This window comes from Mus caroli, chromosome 8 (assembly GCF_900094665.2).
Source record: "Mus caroli chromosome 8, CAROLI_EIJ_v1.1, whole genome shotgun sequence".
NCBI classification, from domain to species: Eukaryota; Metazoa; Chordata; class Mammalia; order Rodentia; family Muridae; genus Mus; species Mus caroli.
The window spans coordinates 119,560,269-119,577,646 of NC_034577.1; the positions used below are offsets into that span (position 1 = coordinate 119,560,269).

Below are 17,378 nucleotides of genomic sequence, written 5' to 3' on the forward strand. Positions count from 1 at the left end.
CCCACTCCCACTTCTTGGCCCTGGTGTTCCCCTGTACTGGGGCATATAAAGTTTGCAAGACCAAGAGGCTGCTCTTCCCAATGATGGCCAACTAGGCCATCTTCTGCTACATATGCAGCTAGAGACACGAGCTCCGGGGGTACTGGTTAGTTCGTATTGTTGTTCCACCTATAGGGTTGCAGACCCCTTCTGCTCCTTGGGTGCTTTCTCTAGCTCCTCCATTGGGGGCCCTGTGTTCCATCCAATAGCTGACTGTGAGCATCCACTTCTGTATTTGTCAAGCACTGGCATAGCCTCACACGAGACAGCTATATCAGGGTCCTTTCAGCAAAACCTTGCATCAGAGCAGACCTTTTCATTACCTGGAAGTCCCCACTACACTCCAGGGTATGAGATTAACAAACAAGACACAAAGTGAAGCTCTCTTGTTGGGAAGCCTCACTGGAAACTGACCAAGAGGAACTTACAAGCTTTGCTTTGTGATGTCTTTCCTCCCCATCATGCCTGGGGACCCATCTGCTTCTCAACATAGCTGCTTATAGCAAGGCCATAAAAATGTCAGAAGGAAGGAGCTTCAGATGGGGGCAGCCTCCCTGCATTCTTCTCCTTACCAGACCATCCCAAATGACCTGTGTCTGTTCCTAGAACCACAGCACTCCTAGGGACTCACATCAGTGCGCTTTCTGGCAGCATCTTACCAGAAGGAGGTAGGGTGCTGCAAAGAATTGGGATCAGCTGGGTCAGATGGGAGGCCTAGTTTACGCCTCTCCAGGAGCCAATGTGTACATCTATCTTGTTTGTCTTGATTCTGCCTCTGTAAAATAACACATATGATATACTTTGGGAAATAGGTTAAATGTCTTGGAAGATATACTGACATGAACTCAATTTTCTCCTCTGTGTTGTAGATCAGGTATCTTAGCTGCAGTGAGAACATACTCCTTTCTCATAACTTGTTCCCTTACTGTGTTTGCCTCTCTCTCTGTCTCTGTCTCTCTCTGTCTCTGTCTCTCTCTGTGTGTGTGTGTGTGTGTGTGTGTGTGTGTGTGTACCAATGGATTTTATTCAGGGTTGCTTACAGGAATGAGGGCAATTTGTTAGTGGCTACATCACTAAGAAAATATCTCTCACTCCTTCATGGATAGATTCTCCGGGGTGGGGGGGGGGGTAAGGAACATGGACAGACTCATTCTTGTGCATGTCTTATGCAGGTAAACTTAGTGGCCGTAAATCATGCTTTGCCTGGAAGACAGCATTTCACAACACTCCACTGCTTCCTCCAACTCTTACAATCTTTCCATACCCCTTCTGTGATGTTCCCAGAGCCTTAGAAGTGATTGTACAGATGCCCTGTAAAGAGCTGAGCTGTCTATTATTTGCCACACTTTGACCAGTTCTGAGTCTCTATAGGGATTGTTACCTACTGCAGGAAGAAGTTTCTCTGACCCAAGCTGGTGGTGGCACTGACCTCTGCAGGCATAAATACCTAGAAGGCAGGTTGACAGCCTTCACATTCCTTTAGAGAATGACTGGGAAGATAGGGGCCATTGACATCACATTGGGCCCTGCTAGTTCTGATAGATGAAACCCCTGTACAGAGCCTGCAGGAAAAGCTGCAGGTCACAGCTATGCTTGATGGGGCAGCTGACTGAATTCGTGTGTCATTTTCTTGCAGGTGGATTTGGGCTTCCTGCGATTTGTTACTGCTGTAGGGACACAGGGTGCCATTTCCAAGGAAACCAAGAAGAAATATTATGTCAAGACTTACAGAGTAGACATCAGCTCCAACGGAGAGGACTGGATCTCCCTGAAAGAGGGAAATAAAGCCATTGTAAGTTTGGCTCCTGCCCCTTCTCTTCCCCCTCCCCTACTAAAGTCTTTCACATGCATGATCAATTTTTATTTGTTTATATGGGGATTTTTTTCTGTCAGGCCTGGTTTATTTTTTGAATTGATTTAAAATGAAAAGAGCAATTAGGGGTTTAAATGTGACCAAAGAGTCTCATGTTCCCAGATCCGAAGGCCAAGAGGAAGTTACACAGATGTTACCCAAAAAAAAAAAAAAAAAAAAAAGGCAGCATAAGCTGAATTAAACAACAGAATCAAGAATCTCCTTTAACCCCAGGAACAGACAATGCACAACCTAACACTGCCAACCTCAGGGGTTCCTGACAGTCATTTGGCTTCATTTATTTGGGTTCTCCCTGTGTTTCTTGTTTGTTCATACATCTTTAGAGGCCTTTTATCTACCCCCAGTGGTCACGACTCATTTACAAGTGCAGTTGGCGATCTCTTGTAAGAACAGAACTCTGGGCTTTTTGCTGTGTTCTTTCAGATCACACAGATATCATACGACCCGCTCACTTGGAGCTTCACCCTGTGGGGCAGCTGAGCTCAGCCCAGCAGTACATCTGTCCTGTGCTCTGTTGTTTGGGAACTGAGGTATCTCTCTCCCTCAGCCAGCCCCACTTATTTGAAGTTATACTTGCTCTGATTTATTAATCAAAAGATTTTTGAGAACTCATATTTGATGTGACTCAAACTCAAAGGCTGGAAGCACTGAAGAGATACTCAGCCAAAAAATTTCTAACCACACAAGCCTGAGGACCTGAGTTCCATCTCCAGAACACATGTTTTAGATATATATAAACACACATATATACACATGCCAGTGGGATGGCTCAGTAGATAAAAGTGCTCAACAATAAGCCTGATAATCCAAATTTCATTCCCAGGACCCAAATGGTGGAAATAGAACAACCAACGTGTACCATGGCATGTACCAATATATAATAAGTACATACATAAAATACATAGATAGGTAAATGATAGATAGATGATAGATAACAGATAGATAGGTAGGTAGATGGATGGATGGATAGATGATAGGTGGAAAGGAAGATAGATAGATAGATAGATGATAGATAGATAGATAGATGATAGATAGATAGATAGATAGATAGATAGATAGATAGATAGATAGATCGAATTTTTTTTTTATAAAAGCAGGGAGTGGGGTGGGATGTGCTTGCTGCCCCAGCTCTGAGCTGTGAAACAGGAGGATCCATGAAACTCATTGGCAGGCCAGTGAGAGACCCTGTCTCAAAAGACTAGGTGAACACTGTCTAAGAAACAGCACCTGAGGTTGCTGCCTGTCCTATACATGTGTACACATACACACACACACACACACACACACACACACTTCAGGGAGGCCAGGGGTTTTGTGACTTGGTGTTTTAGAGCAATGGTTGCCCTGCACACACAAGCCTCCTGGGCTGAGAGGATAAAGGAGGATGCAAAATGGATGAGCCTTGACATACGGGGTCTTCACTGAACCTAAATGAAACCAGAGCACCCAGCTGACATCTGTTCCTGCAGCCCTCCTCATTTCGTCCAGCTATAGATCTCACTTCTGGAAGCTTCTCATTATTTCGCCATGTGAAAATGTACCCATGCAGATTGTTTCCCAGAGGGAGAAACTGAGGTAGAAGCAAAGTACAGGGGGCATTTTTGGTGTTTGCTGCAGAGCATAACATAGGGTCATGCATGCTCAAAAAGGGTCAAAGTAGCAGTCTGATGACATTGGTGTGCCCTTTCTCTGGAGGGAAGCGCAAAGTTCAGGAAACTGCATGACATATATTGGAAGATGGGGAGAGTCTTCATATCCTGCAATGTTCTGGTAATAACACCTGAGAGATCATGGAAAGTCACTGTGCTTGGCACACAGTACCACAGGATGTACCTACCAGTAGAACTGTTTTATTATTTTATTTGGATGGGGGGGTGGGGTGTTAAAACAGGGTCCCTCTATGTAGCTCAGGTTGTCCTGGAGCTTTCTGTGTAGACCTGGCTGGCCTTGAACTAATGGAGATCTGCCTGCCTCTACCTCCTGAATGGTGGGATTTAAGATGTGCACAACTGCCTAGTTTAAATACTGTTGCCATCTTCAGCCATAGCTGACCCAGAAGTCTAGAAAACAGAAGCTTCCACTTTTATCTGAGGAAGGTTTTTGCCAGAATATTCCATGGTAGTGTACAAAGATCCTGTAAACACCACTACCATATTCCACATGGTCCCAAAGGACATTCACAGGCACCTGCTTTATATCCGGCCCTCCTTGCCTTTGTGGTCACATACCTCATTGTTGTTAGAATCAAAGTAACGATTTATACCTAGAAGCAGAAGAGTAGGAGTTTTCAGTTAAAAATCATTTAATTTTTTAGTTTTGCTTTTGACTACTGAAGCATAATTTTAGCAATAACTCCTAAGTATCAAAACCACTGATACATGACTAAGAATATTTGCCAAGGGACCTAGTAAGCAAGGAGGGCAGGAAGCTGTGGCTATGGCTCAGTGACTGGAATGCTTGCCTCATATGCACAAAGCCCTGGTGTCCATCCCAGTTACTACAGCAACCATGCATATGGTACAACCCTGAAATCCAAGCTCTTGAGAGGTAAAGCAAAAAGACAAGGGGTTTAAGGTCATCTTCACTTACCTAGTGCATTCAAGATTGGCCAGGGATGCAAGCAACAATGTCTACAAAAAGAAGAAGGAAGGGAAAAGGAAGGAAGGTATTTGGCTTAGGGTTGTATCTGAGAACGTGAGCTAGAATTTTAAAAAGCCAGACCTAACCCAGAACTCAAAGAGCATTCCTTCAAGGAGCTGCTGGGAAGAGAGAGAGAGAGAGAGAGAGAGAGAGAGAGAGAGAGAGAGAGAGAGAGAGATCCTATGGAATGTGTGCAGCTGTGGCTCTTCAGGTAAAGTTAACAACTTTTCACTTTTGAAGATGACAGCATGTGTCCTTTAATAAATGTCATCCTGGTGACAGTGCTTTTAGAAGCTGTAGCCACTCAAGCAAGAATACATGATTGGGATGGTATCTACACTGAACAGGGTTCTCTTTGATTACAGTTATTTGGAAAAATTACATGGCACACCATGCTTGGTAGAAAATGCTAGAACTATAAACAGTTGTTACAAGCATTTGTGGACAGCTTCAGGGATTTGTTTCTAATATAGTTTGTTAACACGCTCTCTCCCATCTAGATCTTTCAGGGAAACACGAACCCCACAGATGTTGTCTTAGGAGTTTTCTCCAAACCACTGATAACTCGATTTGTCCGAATCAAACCTGTATCCTGGGAAACTGGTATATCTATGAGATTTGAAGTTTATGGCTGCAAGATAACAGGTAAGTGCCAGAATGGAAGTGTCCCCCTTGAATTGATGTAGACTTTTCCATTCAAGGAGAATTTTTTTCATATGTTCAAATATGAATGTAATCTGCTCGTATTTATTTGGTAGTTAAGGTCTTTCTTTACCAATTACTTTTCTCCTTGGTGTAACAAAATACCTAAGAAAAAACTTAATGGCTTATTTTGGCTTGCACTTGATATGGACCCAGTCCACCACAACAGGGAGCCATGGTAGCAGGAGTGTGAGGTAACCGATTACTTTATATCCAAGTTAGGAAGCAGAGAAGAAACAAAAAGTCAAGGTCTGCCCTCAGTGACTCACTTTGTTCAATGACTTGCTATGTCCTAAAAAATTTCACAACCTTCCCCAGCAGTTAGAGATGAAGTGTTCAAATGCATGTACCTGTGGGGAACATTTCACACTCGAGCCATAGGGCATGTACACTGAATGTAGACATGTCTGAATTCAAGTTCTACCCTAACTCATTAGCCATTTGCCGGGTGATTTACTTGGAGGTTCCCAGGCCTGGTTTTCCTCTCCTGGATAACAGCCATGGTTCTGAGCCCAATTTTAGGCTACTCCTCGTGGCAGGTGGCAAGAAGGACATGAGCATTTAGCTCTGTGTTTTGAAGGGCAGGGTTTCTGTCAGTGTCCCCCTTTCTAATGAATAGTCTCTGATAAGGCATTGGGTTAGCAGTATGCTGATCATTAAAAACAGCTACTCTGTGGAAGGCTCCACACTGGCTTTTTTCTTTGCAGTTTTGAAGTCCAGAGGTGGCTACACATAAGGAGTTTGACCTCAAACAAGGGCTGCTTTCACTCCCTTAGCACCCTGGAAACTCTGTCATGGAATTTTCCTCTATTTTTTGATGTCTATATGTATGTTTCCCCTGGGGATTGAACCTGGGCCTGGCATGTGGTAGGCAAGCACTCTTAACTCTTAACCACATCACTACTTCTTAACTGGGCATTCTAAAAATGAAAGTTAACTTGTGGAAGTTTCTGGTTTCTTCAAACAGCACTTGAGAAGTCCCTGTTAAATTGAAACAAAAGGCTATTCCTATTTGAGAGGTGAAAATATGAAATACTCTTGTTAAATATCTGTAGAGGGTAAGGTCAGGTGGGTGGAAATCAAGGTGTCTGGTTGTCAAGCTGGCACTGGGCCCAAAGACTCCAGGGTAATGGTCCATATTTATTGTGGCATTGTGCTAAGTTCTGATGGAACAGCAGCCATGTTCCAACCCTTTTCCATGTAAGTAGATATGTTACAGAGCTTTCATTTGAAAGCAATAGCAGCATACATGTACTCTTTATTTCTTAAAAAATGAAAACAATGGGAATTGTTTCAGTGGTTAAGAGCAGCTGCTGTGCTTCCAGAGGACCCAGGTTCAGTTTCCAGCACCCACATGACAGCTCACAACTGTCTGTAACTCCAGTTCCAGGGGATACCATGCCCACTTCCTGCATCTTTGGGCACTGCATAAATGTGGTGTAATACATATGCAAAAACACATACACACATAAAATACAATCTTTTTTTAAAAGATTGATGCATAGAGCCTGTGACTGATTCACTAAGAAGGTAATTAAAATTAAAAACAACTTCCAATCTTCAGTGAACCACACTGTATTCTGTCTGTGTTCATATTTAGAACATTTAATTTCTCAATACATTTTATGCTTTCTCTGCTAAATTTGATTATTTCAAAAAAAAAACAAAGAAAAGAGAAAGAGAGAAAGATAAGAAGAAAACTCACTTTTGAAGGGAAAGCATCCCCCTGGAACTTTCCCATCAGAGTGGAGGTGCTGTGTTGAGAAGGTAATTCCTGAAAAAATCTGCAGAAAGGTCCATATTAGAAAGTAAGACTTTCCTGATCTGGTGTCAGACCCGAGTTTTATTTGTTTCCACTATGGCACAGACTGTTCAGTGTGTGACAATCCAAGACTTAGAAAGTTCAAGGTTTTGGAGACAGGAATTGGGTAGAGGGGCGTTTGAGAGGGTCAGGCATTGGAAAGTCAGATGTAACTTTTTTTTATTATTATTTTTGCTAATAGTTAAATAGCAGAAAGTTCTAGGGAAGTTTACAGCATTCCTAATTTAGGAGTCTACACATAAATTCATAGGAACAAGGCCACATGAGGTCTGGGTGGGAATTTCTGGTCCATTTCTCTAACCTGGTCTCATGTCACTACACTGGAATTTTATTTAGAAGCAAGCTTCATAAAGACTCCAAATTAGTCTGAACTCTGAACTCTGACTATCCAGTCTCTTAAGATTTATATTGTGTCCTTTTGGTTAAATAAAATATTTATTTGAACTCAAATCATTCTTTTTATTTTCATAAGGACATCCCAAGAGGTAATTCTAGGAATTTGAACCAAAAGAAAGAAAGTAATTTATTAGATCTTTTTAAAAAATAGTAAAATGGCCTGTTTACTTAAGCATTATCTAAAGTAGTTTGTCCTATTATTTTTAAACACAGCTTGTTTTGTTATTTTAAGTACACAGTTGGGTTTTGTTTTGTTTTCTCTCTAGTGAAATGGCTCTCATTTCCCAGAAACTGACCTTGGCAGGTTTTTAATAGGGCAAAATGTGACCATGATGGTTACACAGTCAGAGAGGTCATGACTGGCTCAGGACTGTCCACTCAGTGAGTGCCTAACTGCAGGCAAGACCCTTTGCATTTCAGATGTAGTTTCTGGTCTGTAAGATATATTAATGAGCTGTGATGAGGATTAAATGGAAGAATATTTATAACATATTTGGCTGGTAAAGTGCTCACTAAATGCCCCCAAACAATAAGGCAAGGACATTAGTCACTAAACAGAATTTATGATAAGCCCCAGGTAGAGCCTGTGTGCATGTGCATGTGCGTATGTGCATGTATGTGTGTGTATACAGGCTGATAAAAAAGTAGGTTATCAGTGTCCTATTGGACTAGACAATGCAGGAGAGCAGAGCCTGGTCACCGTGCTTTCTCTACCTGATAGGCCTGTGGCACCATAGTGTTCAGTGGTTATTTCTGAATAAAGGAGTTCTGCTTCTCATACCTTGAACTCTCAACCTCTCTTTATGAAGAGGCAAGTCCTAACTCAATCTAACCATTTAAAGAAACTAGTAAATTTTAAAAAAAACTTAGGATATAAGTCATCACTTACGTGGCTTCCAAAATCTCTAGAGTTACAGGTTTGAATCTAAGTTTCATGTTCAGGAATTCTTTTGAAATAAAGCCATCTTGGTGGTCCAGAGAATATGATGGGGTATTTCACAGAAAGATTCACACTCAGGCAAACTATCCTGCTTTACAGGTGATTGGGGGAAGGAATGTTTTCCTTGTTTCTCCAAAGCAGTTGCATCATTTGGCAAAGGGGTTGGGAAACTGGGAAGACCACACTGGAGGACTTCTACAGGGTTGTGAGACCTCAGCCTATGCTCTGTTCAGTGGTGTTCTCTTCCCCTATAGTCATGCATGCTCCTGTCAATCAAAGATGAGGGTGACGTTTCCAGACACCACAACACCCTTAGAAAACTCCTCAAGCCCTCAGAGGAGGCCAGGTGATGCCCACTGGGAATTACTGTCATAGCTAGTGATCACTTTCTCACTCTGGAAACTGATTAACTAGTTGTACTCAGTTTGTTATTTTAAGGTCAAGCACAGAGATCTTACGGTAAATTCATATCACTCATAATAGCCACACCAAACCCCTCCCTGTAACATCATCCACTTGTCTCTTTCATCCAAAATTGATTTTAAAGTTTCAAAAAAAGAAATAGTGTTGCCAAACAAAATACAGAATCCCCAGTTAAGCTTGTTGTGACTTAAAAATGATAATTGTTAGTGTATGTATTTCCCACTGCAGTATTTTGGATACACTAAGAATTAGTCATTGTGTCTCTGACATTCCAATCTAGTGGGATATCCCATTTCTTGTTCTGTTGTTTATTTGCTTGTTAAATTTAACAACATGGGCAAAGTGGGTCTAAGCCTGCCTGCTAAGGAAACCCTGCTGTAAACTAGCATCTCATTCAAACCTTGAATTAATTGTTAATGTAATTTTTCCCTCATCATTGTTAAAAGTGAATTATGGGCTAAGTTGAGGAAATAGCTCAATCAGTAAAGAATTCATCTTACAAACATGGGACCTGAGTTCAAACCCCAGAGCTCACATAAAAAGGCATGCATAGTAGCATACACTTGTAACCCAGAGCTAGGATGGTGGAGACAGGAGGCTCTCTGGGACTTGCTGACCAGCCAGTCTAACCTAACTAGTGACTCCCCAGGCCAGTGAGAAGCTGTGTCTCAAAAAAACATCATAAAAAGTACAAGATGATGTCCTTTGTCTCTCAGACCCAGCCCACAAATGCACAGTATGAGTCTTGTGGTTTCCAGGCAAGGGCAAGTCAAGGTTCATCATACTGTTTTTCAGAAGAGGCATTCACAGAGAAATGTTGGAGGCTGGCTCAACACTCTGACTTCTGACTGAGAATGGACCATGTCTGGGGAAAGAAACAGTTCAGAATCTCTGTGTAAGAGAAAGAACATCCATCTGGTGCAGTCTCTGCTCTGCTTGTAGGATCCAAATTAGCTGGGTGTTTCTCGGATGGTAACATCTGGCTCCCTTTGCCAGCCGAGCATCACCATTGTAAAGAAGCCGGTTGGAAGTCAGGCAGGTGTGACCACTGTAGCCAAGAAATGGGACTTCTGTTTTTAAGATAAGAGTTTCATAGTCCTTCAGCAAATGGCTTTGTTTAAATCTTTAAAAATAATTTCCATTGAGTTTATTCTTGGTTTCCAGATTCCCACCCAGAGCAAATAGTCAGGCTGGGTTACAAGAAGGCGTCCTGAGAAACGACAGCTGCTTTTGACTGTTGTAATACATTGATTCATTCAGCAAATATTTGTTGAGGTTAACAGTGTGCAAAAACAAGCTCAGCAAGTCTTAGAAAACAGAAAAATATGACTTGTTTCATACCCTCAAAAAATTAGGATCCGGCTTGGCAAATGGCTTGGTTGTGAGTATGCTTGCCCAACATGCAGGAATCCCTGAGTTCTGCACCCAACACTGCAGAGACCACATGGCAGTGCACACTTGAAACTCCAATACATAGGAGGTGGAGGTAGAAGGCTCAGGAATTCAAGGTCATTCTCCAAGGTGAACTGAGGGCCAGACCAGAACAAGAGATCTTGTCAATAAAAAAAAATGTGAGTGGGGGTGAAAAAGGCAGGAAGGAAAGAAGAAAGAAGGGGAAGGAGTGATGCAGAAAGGTAAAGAGAGAGAACATAAAACTTGAACTAGCAAAAGGCAGGTAGTTATCTAAAAGAATGGATACGATTGCCAATACAAGAGAAAATACAGATCAAGTATCATAAGGCATATCAGAGAAAGAAAAATGTGTCTAATTACAGGCAGAAATATTGACTAAGCAAAATAATATTTAAAGATGAGTCAGTGTTTTCCACAAATTAAATGGTGGAAAGAGCAAGATGATAGGTGGGCCTAGAGGATAGAAAGAATGTAAAAAAAAGCCCTACCCCCACCCAGGGAGGAAGTGCTTCATCTCTCTAGTATCAGTGAATGTGCAAGCAAGGAGCTGGGATGTGCAGTGTTCAAAGCCTTGCTTGAAAGTCCCGAGTGTGGAAGAGATAGCATCAGAACTGTATAGCTCATGAAGAGAGGTGCTGACTGACCCATGCTTCAGGTCAACAGGGCTGGACTTAAATCACTTAGGGTGGTTATGCTTTCTATATTGCTATTTATCACATTATGCAGAATGGAATTGTTTCAAAGAAAATTAGATTGTCACTCCTATATGTCCCTAATTGAATTGTATGGTGTTACAAAGAAGATAACTGGTGTTGGTTATTTATTAAGCAACCAACCAACCAATCAATCAATCAATGATGGATACTTTCCCGTTGCTACAGAAAATGTGAAGAGGTCCATTATGTACTCCATTGCTCTTGGGGAGTTTATAGTCTATCTGTGATTACAAGACTCATAATCCCATCCACAGCACATCTCTGTCCCAGCTGGGAGCTACTTCTGCCTGGGCCATCACATTTCCAGGAGGGGAATCATCCCAAGTAGGCAGAAGTGTCCATGACTCTTGAACTACATCTTGACATTTGCATAGGTTGTGCCTCTGAAATCAGGAGAGAGGAAGCTGAACATCTTGGCCAAAGGCAATGATAGGAAATCTATCTACAGGATGTGAGGGAGAATTAGTTAACTGGTATGTATTAGATAGCTGATGTGAATCCAAAATGAGATACGGGTGTTTGAATTCATGGGAGGCACACATGTTGGAGGTGCACAGGCAGATGTGTGAAGACCCTGGAACAACCCCGATTGTCATTCCACAAGTGCAGCCCACATTTGTTTATTTGTTTTGAGACAGTCTCTCATTGGGATTGGGAGCTCACCAATTCATCTAGGCTGGGTGCCAATGAGCTCAAGGAACTGCTTGTTTCTGCCTCCCCAGTGCTGGTTTACAAATGTCAGTTACTGTGCCTGGTGTTTTTAAATGGATTCTGAAGATACAACTGAGCTAACTCCCCAGCACCCAAAATGTGATTTTTAAACCTAGATAGAATTTTTTCTTGAAATAATAGAGAACTAGCACAGGGGTAAGTTTTAATCTCAGAGTTCAAGTGACACTTGTGGAATAACAGCAGAGGTTGTCTGGGGCCTCCATACATGTGCAGGCTGGTTTTAATCTCATAACTCAAAAGACAGATACAGGCGAACCTCTGTACATTCCAAACCAGCCAGAGACACTGTCTCAATAAAAGGGAGCAGGGAGGAAGGAAGGACAGGAGCTGATAATAAAGCTCAGTTAGTAGCAGCTTGCCTACCACGCACCAACCCCTGGTGCTTGCAATCTATTAGTATAAATTGAACATAGTAGCACATTCTTGTAATCTCAGCACTCAAGTGATAAAGGTAGGAGAATCAGAAGTTCATAGTCATCTTTAGTCTCTTCAAGACTATATTAAACCCTATCATTAAAATGAACTAAAAGGTCTTGGGAACAGTTGATGGTAAAGGTCAAATGGACATTCAGCTCCCTACATGCCTCTGCTTTCTTCATGCTGAGCCAGGCTCTCCCTTTGTCACCTCCTTACCAATTACATTTTGCTTCAGCAATTTCTTATTTGGGGATATATTTCCTTAAGTATCTCCAACTACATGTTCCATCATGAACCACAAATTCCTTGTAGACAACACTTCTCCTTGAAATGGGAGCAACTTCTAGGGGCAAAAGAGACTGGAACCTTAGCTTGACATTAAACTTAGGAGAACTAAAAATCATGGGACAAAGGGGCTGGCAGTGACACTCTGAATGAAGATTTTCTTTGTGGGAATATGAGTCTAAGGACAGGATAAGAGTAGAGAAGAGACCTGCAGAAGAGAAGGCTCTGTAAATGTACAGAGACTAGAGATTTCATATAAATGGATACAAGGTTATGTTTTCTTTCTAAGCATGGTGTCTCTGAGAAAATAACCTCAGCCCGTCTGTTTCTCCCAACATCTAGATTACCCTTGCTCTGGAATGTTGGGCATGGTGTCTGGACTTATTTCAGACTCCCAGATTACAGCGTCCAATCAAGCCGACAGGAATTGGATGCCAGAAAACATCCGTCTGGTGACCAGTCGTACCGGCTGGGCACTCCCACCCTCACCCCACCCATACATCACTGAATGGCTCCAAGTGGACCTGGGAGATGAGAAGATAGTAAGAGGTGTCATCATTCAGGGTGGGAAGCACCGAGAAAACAAGGTGTTCATGAAGAAGTTTAAGATCGCCTACAGTAACAATGGCTCTGACTGGAAAACTGTCATGGATGACAGCAAGCGCAAGGCTAAGGTAAGGCCCTGAGGTAGGGAGTACCCACTGTCTGGGGACATGACCTGCCCACTAGCTCACTAGGAAGACATTTCTCCAGCCCATGGCAGAAGTGAAATCCTCATGTCCTGGAATTTTTGTGGTGGTTTGGTTTTGTTCATGTGATGTACCTGCGTGCCTATGGGCCTGTGCCTGTGCACATGTGTGCATACTCTCTTTCTCTGTGTGTGTATGTTTTTCACATGCACTTTTTCATGCATACACATATCTTCATGCAATCAAGAAGCACCACACACATGAGTGTGGAGGCCAAATGTCACCCTTGCATGTGGTCCCTCAGGAGCCAGCCACCTTGGTTTTCTGAGACAAGGTCTAGGCCAGTAGTCCCAGTGATTCTTGCATCTCTACCTCCCAAGCCTGGGATTGCAAGTGTGCACTATTATACTCAACTTTTTGCATGAGTTCTGGGGACCAAACTCAGGTCCTCATGCTTTCATGGCAAGCACTTTACCAACTAATCTATCTCTTAAGCCTCTTCTCATGTCCTAGAAGAAGTCAGACTTCCCAGGGAAGCACAGATTTGACTATGCTGGCTTGTCAGTAAGCTCCTGGGGTCTACCTGTGTCCACCATTCCAACATGAGGGTTACAGATGGTACTGAAGAAAGTGTATGCAAAAAAAAATGTACTCTCCCACTGAACTGTGTCTTCCCACACAGTTTACATTTTTCATTGTTGAGATAAATGTGTCTGTAATCCCAGTATTCAGGAGGCAGAAGATGGAGGATCTCTGAGCTAAAATAAAAACAAAAAATCGGCCTGGGAACATAGTGAGTTCTAGGCCAGGATGGGCTATAGAATGAGACCTTGTCTCAAAATACCAAGAAGAAAAAAAACAAATATATCTTCAATTGTGATGCAGCATGCATGGAATTTACTGTCTGAATCTTTGCACACATACATTGAGACCATGGCATGTAAATCCATATCCGAGTCAAACTCTTCTCCAGATCATTCATCTTGTGAAGATGAAACTCTGAGAACATTCAGTAATCACTCTCAGCTCCCCCTCCCATCATTCCCTGGAATGTCATGGCTCTACTTCCTGTCCCTGTGGTTCTAACCAGTTAGGAGCCTCCTTTAAGCCAGGCTTTCAGTTTTTGTACTTCGTGGCCGATTTATTTCACTTAATGTAATATTGAAGTATCATGGGTCCCAATTTCCTTCATTTTGAGAACAGAATACTCTTCTGCCATGTGAATAAACACATTAATGTATATATTCACTGCTGAAGGATACTATGTTTTTTCCCATCTTTTAGCTATTGTAGATAATACTTAGAAATAATCTTATGAATTTAGAACCTCTTAAAACTCAGTCACCTCTTACCAATCTAATGAAAAGAGAAGGTGATCTCAGTATTACTATATCCAGGGTTCACAAAATGTGGTATAAATTTTAAACCCAAAAGATCTGCTTTGGTCACTAGGTTTTACTCAGTGTTGGCTACATTTATTTGTACTTCCTGAGCACACCACATCGAGTTGGAAAGGGTCCCAGCAATGTGCTTGGGTGGCCTAAGTGGATTGGGGATGAAACTGAGGACCCGCCCCCAGGTTTTCACATACTCCAGTGACACTTCGCACACCAACACATTTGGTCTTTGTTCTGGGACTTTCTATTTCTACCCATCCAAAGCTGCTCCCCAATGGGTGAAGAATGCGGCTCATTGGCTGGGACATTCTCTCACTTTACAACCAGTGTGGTAAGGTCTTGTAGATAGAAAGTAATCCTGGCCATGCTGCCAGCTTCCCTCCCTCTAGATATGTGACTTTGAGGATAATACCCTGTCTTCCAAAGTCTGCAGGTCAGCGATGGAGCTACTAACCACTGACTAAACCAGTGTTCTGGCTGAGGAAAGCATAAGACTGCCTGTGTCCCTCCCTGAATAAACTTGTGGTTTCTAAAGCATTTCAGCATTATATGTGGCTACTTTCTTTTCTGAGACAGGGCGCCTCATGTAGGCTCCAACTGTGGCAGAGTCCTAACTCACTAGGTAGCTGATGTAAGCCTTGACCTTTCTACTCCTCCTTCTGGGATCACAGGCATGCTCTATTTGGCTTGATGTATGTAGTGCTGCAGAATGAAACCCTGGTTCCAGGGCATATTGGGCAAAACCCAACCAATTAGTTGACCTATAGCCCCAGCTTATAAGTTCACTTCTTTCTTATATCCTTTTTACTTTCCTCTGTGATTTTGTGTATGTGTGCATGTTTATATGTGTGACTGTACTTGGGTATGCCATGCACAAGCATGTGGAAGAAAGTGGGTACTTTATCTATCATTCCTCAGACACTATCTACCTTGTTTTGAGACAGGGTTTCTCTCAGGCCTGGAACCCATTGGGTAGGCTAAGATTGCTGTCTAGTAAGCCTGAGGAATCCTCCTGCCTCTGCCTCCTCAGAGATAAGATTATAGGTGTATGATACCATCCTCAACATTTTTTACTTGGGTTCTAGGAATCAAACTCCCAACTGTACTATCTCCCCAGTTCACTAGTTCTCTTTTATATCCAACCTTTCTGAACTTAGGGAAACACAGCAGAAGCTGGAAGTTTCAGTAACACTGACTTCAAGGAGTGGAATGGCGATGACGTCATCCCAGAGCATGGATAGGCAGCAAAGCCATGTCCCTGCTGCTGCCGACGCTGGGTGTGTTGTTGTGACATGTTCTTCACACCAGGTTCTGAAGGAACAAACAAGTCACCATATGTGTCTGATAGGAAGCATCATATGTTTTCTGTCATCTAACCCTCATGGCAATGGAGCCTGAAGCTGTCAGCCTGCCACAGTAAACACAGTACAGAGTTGCACAAAGAAGTTAATGTGTGTGTTTCAACTCTAAGTCTTCTGCTGGAGACTGATTGATACATTAGGTTTAAGTCATGAAATACTCATCATTATGTATTGGAAACCATGGAGTCTAATCCCTTAGATTGAGCCTAATCTATGATTCTTAGTGTGCCCTTCCACTGAAATAATATCACTAAGGTAGAGATAGAAGTTGGTAAAAACCTTTCATTTCTGACAGCCTACATTTTAAAATTATATAAAGATATTTAAAACATTTTCTACTTAATGGTACAAACGTTGACTGCCTGCCGAGGATGCCAGCCATGGTTCATGTAAAAGTGAAATAAGGCTATTTGTAGGATAAAACAATGCTTTTGTGAGTTAATCCCCTCTGTAACCTTCCCTCACTCACACTCACAATAGTATAATTGGCAAGGTGTATCTTCTACCAGAGCTGTTAGGGTCAGAGCCTGGCCCTTGCAGCCTAACAGGTTAGTCTTGGACATCACAAATAACAGTAAAAAGCAGAAAAAGAAGATTTATTCAATGTGACCCCACATCGAAAGATGAACAAAAGTTATCAGTGAGCACAAGGCTTAGGTTTAAATACAGGGCAAGAGGTATGCCTGGCTAAGCAGTGCTGGTCAAGTGTGATCTCCCCCATCACTGACCCACCCTTGTCTAAGCTCCTATATCTGTTACAAAGTGGTCTGAGAAGTTCTCAGAACTGTATGAAATTTCTTTCTGGGAAACAAGATCCCACTCTGGTGAGCACCAGTCTTTGGCTTTTTTTTCCACTCAGAATTTACTAGTGAAATTCTAATTCTTTGGGGTCTTTTTTTTCAATAGTCTAAAAGTAGAGTGAGTACATGATTATCTCTCTTTTAATTTCCTTCTTGCCAGGGTGGTTACATGTCAGGGACTATATTATTTAGACTTCTCTAGACTAGAAGGAACCAAAGACCTAGAGTACAATGGTTAGTGGAAACCAGTACTAATTCCTCAGCAAGCCTCTGTTCTCTGCATCCCCCCCCCCCATCCATCCTACCATTGCTGGTGTTTTTCCAGCTCAGCACTGACAACTTTTATAATGTATTCACATTGTGTTCATTCTTTGTCCAAGCTGAAAGTGAAGAAAGGGTCCCAGGATCCCAAACATATCAGTGCTTCCACCTCTGATCTTCCTAGCCACATCAATATAGGCAGGACTTGTCTGTATAGTAATGGTGTTTTCATTACAATTAACATCTTGATGACAACAACTTAATTGGGTCTAACAATACTGTATGTCAGATTCTCAATTACTCACAGCACTTGCAGATCTATCAAGAGTCAGGACCTTGATAGCAAATGTATTCTTTTTAAAAAGGAAATTAATTAAGATCTAGTGTTGACATGTTGGATTTCTACTGTTTTTTTTTTCTTTCTTTTTTTTTTATTTGAGGTTTAAAAGGCCAGTTAATTTACTTCAAGAAC

The 17,378-nt window shown here is 42.1% G+C and overlaps 1 protein-coding gene across 5 annotated transcripts in view; it reads left to right on the plus strand.

Moving 5' to 3' along the window:
• Nrp1 (neuropilin 1) overlaps nt 1-17,378 on the plus strand; it is a 147,123-nt gene that overhangs the window by 97,190 nt on the left and 32,555 nt on the right. For all 5 annotated transcript variants that reach the window (XM_021169251.2, XM_021169250.2, XM_021169249.2 and 2 more), the window contains 3 exons: nt 1,676-1,831; nt 5,053-5,197; nt 12,741-13,072. In XM_021169251.2, coding sequence (XP_021024910.1) covers nt 1,676-1,831; nt 5,053-5,197; nt 12,741-13,072 — 633 coding nt within the window. The remainder of the gene's footprint in view (nt 1-1,675; nt 1,832-5,052; nt 5,198-12,740; nt 13,073-17,378) is intronic.